General features: G+C 46.6%; 1 protein-coding gene across 1 annotated transcript in view; it reads left to right on the forward strand.

The window, feature by feature from the left end:
- SAMD7 (sterile alpha motif domain containing 7) overlaps window positions 1-8,687 on the forward strand; it is a 26,250-nt gene that overhangs the window by 3,722 nt on the left and 13,841 nt on the right. Inside the window, exons 3-5 of the mRNA XM_003794680.1 lie at window positions 3,661-3,739; window positions 4,738-5,366; window positions 6,282-6,403. Coding sequence (XP_003794728.1) covers window positions 3,661-3,739; window positions 4,738-5,366; window positions 6,282-6,403 — 830 coding nt within the window. The remainder of the gene's footprint in view (window positions 1-3,660; window positions 3,740-4,737; window positions 5,367-6,281; window positions 6,404-8,687) is intronic.

An 8,687-nucleotide genomic window follows, 5' to 3' on the forward strand; every position in this document is an offset into this window, starting at 1 on the left:
CCGTCCACAGGGCAGAGCGTGTCCTCATCTGGAGGGAGAGGGGGCAGCGTGTGGAGTACGCCGTCCACAGGGCAGAGTGTGTCCTCACATCTGGAGGGAGATGGGCAGCGTGTGGAGTACGCCGTCCACAGGGCAGAGTGTGTCCTCACATCTGGAGGGAGAGTGGGCAGCGTGTGGAGTACGCCGTCCACAGGGCAGAGCGTGTCCTCATCTGGAGGGAGATGGGCAGCGTGTGGAGTACGCCGTCCATAGGGCAGAGCGTGTCCTCACATCTGGAGGGAGAGGGGGCAGCGTGTGGAGTATGCCGTCCACAGGGCAGAGTGTGTCCTCACATCTGGAGGGAGAGAGGGCAGCGCGTGGAGTACGCCGTCCACAGGGCAGAGGGTGTCATCGTATTTGGCACCTTGTGGAGGTCATTGATGATCTCGATGCTCACAACTTTAGTGGAGTTGTGTTGGTGAGAACATGACTGACAGGGTTCAGGAGAAACCAGGAGGCAAGAACTTTCCTGCAACATTGAAGATCAAACTGGTGCACCTCATCTCCCCAGAACCATGTTCCTGAGTTTCTGTTCATCCCTGCTCCACAATCCCAACAACTCTTCATAGATGGGAACCGTGTGAAGTGAAAAACTTGATGCAGAAAGAAATACAACTCATGCTAAGGCCAAAGAAGAGACGGGCCTGCCTTAACGTGAGCACTCTGCCCACCACAAGCAGGAGGGAACAGGCATCTAAGCAAGGGCCCAGTGTGATATTAGATCTACTCAAACAAGTGGTCCAAGGACCAGAGGAGGCAGTCATGAAGGCAGACCCAGACAGAAGCCCCCTCTGGCAGGCAGTGCCTAGTAATCCATAGCCCTTAATTACAGCCGATAGGTCAGCAGGTGGGTGGAGCAGTGCACTGCTGACTCATTCTTGGTGATGACGAATCCAGAAATCACAATATTTGGATTTCCAGGCAGGTGGGAACAGCACTCGTCCCAGGGACACAGGTCTGATCTCCTCCCCAACTCCCACCAAGGTTGAAGTGTAAGGAGTAGTAAGGGAAGAGGGGCCTCAGTCCTTCAGACTCTGAGCTACTAAGCAAGTTAGTAAAATTGGAACAGAGATGAGGATCTACTTCAAAAATCAGGATGTCAGGTAGGGAATGGTTGAGCACAGCTGGACACCTTGATGTCTGATCCTGCCTATCTGGGAAAGAGGATGAGCAGGACTAGGTGTGTGAGTCCAGACTTCAGAGGGTCCTGCGTTCCAGGCCAGCAGTGCAGTACCCCCCTGGACGGCCTCCCTAGGGGGCTGTCTCTGCACCCGTGGGCAGGATGCCATGGGCTGGTGCTTCACACACACCAGCTGTCAAAAAAAGTGCATCTTGAAGTCACTGAACTATAAAAAACCTAGACTTTCAGATTTAGAAGGATTCCTAGAGGCCTCCTAGGAATCTGCCGCCTGAACTTTGCAAATAACAAGAGCCTTGCTGGAAAAAAATACATATTGTGTGACTTATTTTGAAATAAACTAATCAGAATTTAATGAGACATACTGGTTTGGTGCAGAGCAAGTATAAAACACAGTTTCTGCCCTCATTATGCTTCCCCTCTTATTAGGAGGACAAACTTACATGTAAAACTACATCAACACCTAATACGCACTTAAGTACAGTTTGTGTGTATGTCATTGTTAGTACAGTCTGCAGACCAGCCTTGGTCTGTGAAGTGTTACACAAACAGGACAGAGTAGGGACTTAGAAAATTTTCTAGCAAGTTGACAGGGTGAATTTATGTCTGTTTTTTTTGTTGTTGTTGTTTTGTTTTGTTTTGTAGTTTTTGGCCGGGGCTGGGTTTGAACCTACCACCTCCAGCGTATGGGGCAGGTGCCCTACTCCTCTGAGGCATGGGGCACTGCCTAATCTAATAATTTTTGTCCTTGTTTCCATATCAATTTCCTACGAATCAATTTTGTTGTACTTGTTCAAAGTATTTCCATAACAGGGTAGAAATGTAAAGAGAAAAACTCTGGCCCTTCACCATAGGCGGTTAGAAAAGTATTGGGGCAGATTCTAGCAGGTTAGGAGTCCAGGGGAGGGAAGTGAGTGTGGCACTGTTCCCAGGCACGAACAGAGCCCTGAAATCTGGGGGTGCTGCTGCCAGACATTCAGGACATAATAGCTAACCAACTCCACTAAGATCACGTGGGCCTCAAACACACTGAAAACTCTATCCAGAGGCAGTAATATAAATTTACTTTATACACTTAAATCCCCGTTGCATTTATTTTCTGAGATTTCAGTACATCAAGAAGCACTTTAAAATTTTTTTATATTTCATCATTATGGTTACATAATAGTTGTGTGTCTTTCTAGGGCACATGTGATGTTTTCATACAGGCATACAATGTGAATTAATCAAATCAGGGTAACTGGGGTGTCCATCACCTCCAGCATTTATTATTTCTGTGTTAGGAACATTCCAATTCCACTTCTCTGGTTACTTAAAGCATATCATAACTCATTGTCAATTATAGTCACTCTATTGTGCTGTCACTTTGTTCGCTCTGTCTCACTCTGACTACGTATGTGCCCCCTACCAACCATTGGCACTTTACCCTCTCCCTGCTACCTTCCCCAGCCTCTGGCACCATCATTCTACTCTCTGCCTCCATGAAATAAATTGCTTTAACATTTAGCTCCCACATATAAGTAAGAATATGTAAGATTCTCTTTCCAAAGTACTTTTATTAAAAATAATAATAATAAGGTCAACTGATTCTTCTTGTTAAAAGGTAATTGATTTTTACTTCAAAAGCAAAAGATCAAGGTGGGAATAGATAAATAGGGAGATTTTTGGTCAAAGAATATGAAGTTCACTCTAGAAGCCCAAGGCCAGGTGGATTGCCTGAGCTCAGGAGTTCAAGATCATCCTGAGCAAGAGAGAGACCCCGTCTCTACTTAAAATATTCAGACATTGTGGGGGGGGCATCTGTAGTCCCAGCTACTCAGGAGACTGAGGCTAAAGGATTGCTTAAGCCTAAGAGTCTGAGGTTGCTGTGAGCTATGACACCACTGCACTCTACCAAGGGCAACAAAGTGAGAAAAAAAAAAAAGTACAAAGTCTCAGACAGGAGAAATAAGTTTTAGAATCTACTGTACAGCACATGACCGCAACTAGTTGCAATACACTGTATACTTGAAAATTGCTAAGAGAGCAGATTTTAAACCTTTTAACAACAAAATAATACATATGTGAGGTCAGGCATATGATAATTGGCTTGATTTAATCATTCCAGTGCACATATATCCAGGCATTGAATTGTGTCCCATAAATAAATATGTACAATAAAAGACCAAAAGGGCAAGAAATCAAGAGTTTCCCAAATCATTTCATCTTTTCCCTTCTGAATGCTGCAGAAATGTCACCCACCAACCATGAGACCAGCAATTAAAGAAAAGAACCAAAAAGTTATCTAGTGTTTATCCTACAGTCTCCAAAGCCATGGTCAGGTTCTGAACAGGATGATCAGACACGGTTCCCAACTTTGTGCTCAACTGGTGGTTTGGGGGTTTTTTTGCAAATGCTATTTTAAATCAGTACATTTTATTACTTCTAAATACGTGTTTTTAATTTTTTTCTGGGGTGTGATGGTGGTTTGTTTTTTTTTTAAGGTTGGGGCGTTTTACCGCCTGAATCTATAAAGGCGGTGGCCAGAAGGAATGAGCTGATTCAAAGGCATCACACTGCCAGGTAATTAACGACGTTGCTTTATTGGTTTAGTCTTCAGGCTCTTGGCCATTCACTCCCTCCTCATGTGCAGTTGGTTAAGGATAAAAGCAAGATTAGAAACCACAGCAGCATTAACCCACAGATGGTAACCATTTATCAATGCTCCATAATTAAAGTGCCCAGCTGTGATTTCTCTGAAATTCCTATTGGCATTTCTGTCTTAAATAACTTCAATTTTACCCAAAGCTAAGAGCCAATATGCCCACCCAACCTCAGACTGTGCCCTCAGAGCCCAGACAGCCCGAGTCAGCTCACCACTGGCCGTTGGCAGCAGTGTCCAGGGGAGTACAGCTCCGCAGTGGTGGCGGCGTGTGGGTCCAGGGAGAGGCGGTACTGTCCAGGGGGTGACCAGTCAGCAAAGTGAAGCGAGCAGGACACCGGCAGGTGCCCCCCGCCCCGGGACCTGTGTCGCCTGGTGCCTTTCTTCAGTTGCACTGAGACGGTTCTGCGAAGTTGCAAAGCCTCTTCCCAGTACCTTAGTTACTCTGAGAATTAGTATCTGGCGAGAAGCTGCTGGCTCCTGGGCGGTGCCTGTGGCTCCGTGAGTAGGGCGCTGGCCCCATAGAGGGAGGGTGGCGGGTTCAAACCTGGTCCTGGGCAAATTGCAAATGAAAAATAGCTGGGCCTTGTGGCGGGCACCTGTAGTCCCGGCTACTCGGGAAGCTGAGGCAAGAAAATCGCCTAAGCCCAGGAGCTGGAGGTTGCTGTGAGCTGTGACAACCACTGCACTCTAAAAAAAAAAAAAAAGCTGCCAGCTCCGGGTAACTTACCTTCCTTCACCCTGCCCTGTTCCCGGCCGCTGTGAAGACTGAGTCCGGGCAGGTTTGCGTGTCCCCTGAACGAAGGCTATGAGAGGACACGGGAGAAGTAGAGGCCCTGTTTTAGGGAAGGCAGGGGGACACTGATTACATTTCTAGTGGTTTTCTTAGGATGTATAAGATAGGCTATTTTGTTTTCAGGACAGAATTGGAAATGTACGCCATTTACCAGCAAAGGAGAATGGAGAAAGTGAATCCCAAGGGCCTGGCAGGCCTGGGGCCACCGATCCTCTGCGGCCCCACTGTCCCCGCGGGCCCCGCCGCCTGCCCGGCCCCGGGCTTGCTCCCCGCCGGCGACCTGCACGTCCACAGAAGCGCCCTCGGGAGCCTGCAGGGAAACCCCATGCTGGTGGCAACTGGACCACACCTGACCGAGAGCTGGAGACAGAAATGCCGTAGACTCAGGAAAGGGGCAGGGAATCTGAAGGTCCTGGACAGCCTAACCGAGAATTCCAAGAGTCCAGCACAGGGAGAGCTGCCACGCCCGACTCACGCGTTTCCCTATGCAGAGGCCCAGCGCGCGGACCGCGCGGAGATCACAGCGTGCAGCGGCCTGGCGTCCAGCGCTCCCGGGGCCAAGCCGCCCGCGGTCAGGACTGGCGCCCGCGGAGAGCGCGACCCCGCCGGGGGGGAGCCCTGGGGATGTCGCGCCGCGCCCCCAGACGCGGAGACGGGGGATGCGGAGAGAGAGAAGCCCTTGGAGCAGGTGTTCGCAGCCTGTCGCGAGAAGCCCGGGGTTTGCGCCCCACCTCCTCAGTCGTCTCCGCCAGGTGGGTGTGGCGCCGGCGGCGGACCCTCCCCGGCCTCGGGTCTCCGTGAGCTGCGGCCAACACATCTCTTTTTATCCTTCTTTTCCTCAGTCCTGTTTAGAATCCTTTCTTCTTGAAGTCACTTTCCATCTGTTCCAATAAGCCATCTTAGTGAAGGAAACTAGTCTGTCTGTATTGCTCTAGAGAGAAATTTCACCAAAGGCTGGGAAAGTAAGTATCAGTGATTTTGGGGAAAACTACCAGAATTATAAAGTAAATTTTTAATTTACCGTTAATTGCTTCTTGATTAAACTCATGAATGCTATCCTCCCTGTTATCTAAGTGCAGGGTGAAAAGGCAATTAAGCAGAAGCACTACCTTTCAGCGTCCATTACTGTTGTGGTGCCTTCCAAGGGTCCTCAAACTCTTTAAACAGGGGGCCCGTTCACTGTCCCTCAGACCGCTGGAGAGCCGGAACTGCGGGCCCGCGACGAGTGGGCTGCTAAGCAGGACAGGCAGCCGGGGCAAAAACACCTGGCCGGATGGATGTCCTAGGCCGGCCGCATGTGGCCCGCGGGCCGCAGTTTGAGGACGCTAATGCACTGCCCCCTGAAAACACTCGCTGGGTAGTTTTCTAGCGCATCCTCAGATAAAAGTATTTTAAAGCACAGGCACCACACCAACCGCCTCCCTGCAACGTGTCTGCTTGCCATTTGGTAAGGATACGGTTTAAGTTCTTGCCTCACCTAAAGAGCCTGACAATCACGTAACAGAACACAGAAGCGTTAACCAGGACAGTCAACTCCGCAGGGCCTTCTGCTGGAATCTGAGAGAAGCTGGAAATCCAGAACCTCTTTGCTTAAATGTAAAGCTATCATTAAAGATCCTTTCAGCTCTTGTGTTAGACCACAAAATAATTTCCTTTCCATTTCAAAGGGCCTCATGCACTGGTGGCAGCTGGAGGGAACCTCTCCCTGGGTGAAGATATTCAGAAGTGGACCGTGGAGGACGTGTACAGCTTCATCAGTGGCCTCCCGGGCTGTGCAGACTGTGCTCAGGTGACTGGATACTTAAGTATTTTCATAAAAGTAAGACTGTTTGAAATGTATTTCCTATGTAATGAGTTTTGTCAAGCTTGCAGTTTTCCCCTAGAGAGGATTCCTACCACCCTCCCCTTTTCAGACCAGTCTCCCCCCGGGCAGGTGCCTCTGACCAGTGGAGCTTGGGTCAGTCCAGCATCCGGGAAGCTGGGGGAGCCCATATCTGGCTTTAGTTTCTATGTGAAGTCTCCTAAAAAGTGGGAATTCTCCCAAAATTAGAAGGAAATTCAGAAGCTAAACATCCAAAAATAGTGAAAACATCACTAAATCCCCTCCTCATCCACATAGCAAGCAATTTTTTAGCACATACTCTGTACTGGGAGCTGTGGGGTTGCTTGTGCTAAATAGCAGAAGTAAGTACTGCATTCTGAAAGGACAAGAACCCAACAGATCTGAAAAGTAGGGAATTATTTGTAAATTCTATGGTTATGTTGGGACCATATAAAAATGCAGGACACATATTCAGTCTCGTAGGTAAATATTATCTTTCAGAATTATAATAAAATGTCAGGATAGTTAGAAAACTGGCTTCACTCATATTGGAAAGTTGGTGACAAAAGTCGTGTGTTGGTACATTTTGGAAGGATATGTCCGTGCTACATTTTCATGCATGTAGTTTGTTTGTTTGAGTGGTTTAGTAACACAGTTCTAAGCAACAAAGTGTCTGTTAATCTAGCATTTGAGTGTTTTAATAGCACAGTTCTAAGCAACAAAGTGTCTGTTAATCTAGCATTTGAGTGGTTTAATAACAGTTCTAAGCAACAAAGTATCTGTTAATCTCTAGCATCCTTACCTTTGCTTTACATGTTAAAGGAAAAGAAAGCAAGAAAAGGACATTGTGGTTTAATGACATAATTAAGTGATGCTAGAACTGATTTTTTTTTCAGATGTCAGTTTTGTGAAACATTTTCCTACAGTGCAATATGGTTAATTCTTTTTTTTTTTTTCTTTTTTTGCAGTTTTTGGCTGGGGAAGGGTTTGAATCCGCCACCTCCGGCATATGGGACCGGTGCCCGACACCCTACCCTTTTGAGCCACAGGCGCTGCCCCAATTCTTTTTCACTTTTATTATTGTTGCTCTGGTTCTGTTTATGGGACATATAGGAGTGCTATATAGAGCAGTGACTAAGAGTATGGCTTCTAAAGTCAGAAGGTGTTGACAAATCCAAACCCTGACCTTCTATTTTCTGGACGTGGGACAGAGACCATGTTGCCTCTCTTTGCTGTTCCTCAATGTTTCATCTGTAAAATGAGGAAAATAAAAATAATACCTTTTCAAAGGACTGTTGTGAGCATTAAAGGGTGCTTGGCACCTTGCAACTCTTCAGCAGATACTAATTTCAGCATTACAACCTAAAGAGAGGAGGACCTCGAGTTACTTATTAGGCAGATTGTATTCCTCAAGTCACCCATTTTTGTCTTTTTTGCAGAGTCTGATTAAAACATTGTGTCTTATTGTCCCCAGTTCGGTGAATATAACCTATTATTTCATTATGAATCATTAGTCATAGGTAAGTCACTTTTAAAATCTGTTTTACCACTGATTGAGTGCTACATCAACCACTGATGCAAGGAAGTGACTAACTTCTGATAACAGCCGGAAACAGGCAACAGGAGACCCCTTGTACAGTGAGCATGCGATTGCCGATGCCGGTGCCCTGGACTTCTCTGAACTCTAATTACTCTTTTTTTTTTTTAACTTATTTGGGATTCATTAAGAGTACAAAGAATTAGGTTACACTCATTGCATTTGTTAGGTAAAGTTGTCTTATAATTGTGTCCCACCCCGAAAAGATGTGCCATACACCATGACCCCCATGCTCCTCCCTTTTCCCTCTCCCTGCTCCCTCCTTCTTTTACCCCCTACTTTGTATTTGCTCATCTACTGCCTTCATTTAAGAATGTGTTCTATGCCAATGCAGGTTAATACAAAAGATGTAAAGTCTCCATCTCTTTTAATGGCTGAAGAGTATTCCATGGTATACACATACGACAGCTTGTTAATCTATTCCTGGGTTGGTGGGCATTTGGGTTGTCTCCACAATTTGACAATTGTAAATTGAGCTTTAGAGAAGGTTCTATTCATCTCTCTTGCCAAGTGATATATGGGATTGTTGGCTCTTTGTTGATTAATTTGAGTCTACTGAAGTCTACTGAAGATATCCTTATGATAAAATGATATTTTTTCTTCTGGGTAGATACCTAGTAATGGGATTGCAGGATCAAATGGGAGGTCTAATTT

The sequence above is a fragment of the Otolemur garnettii genome, unplaced genomic scaffold (genome assembly GCF_000181295.1).
Source record: "Otolemur garnettii isolate 467f Iridium unplaced genomic scaffold, OtoGar3 scaffold00084, whole genome shotgun sequence".
In the NCBI taxonomy this organism is placed as follows: Eukaryota; Metazoa; Chordata; class Mammalia; order Primates; family Galagidae; genus Otolemur; species Otolemur garnettii.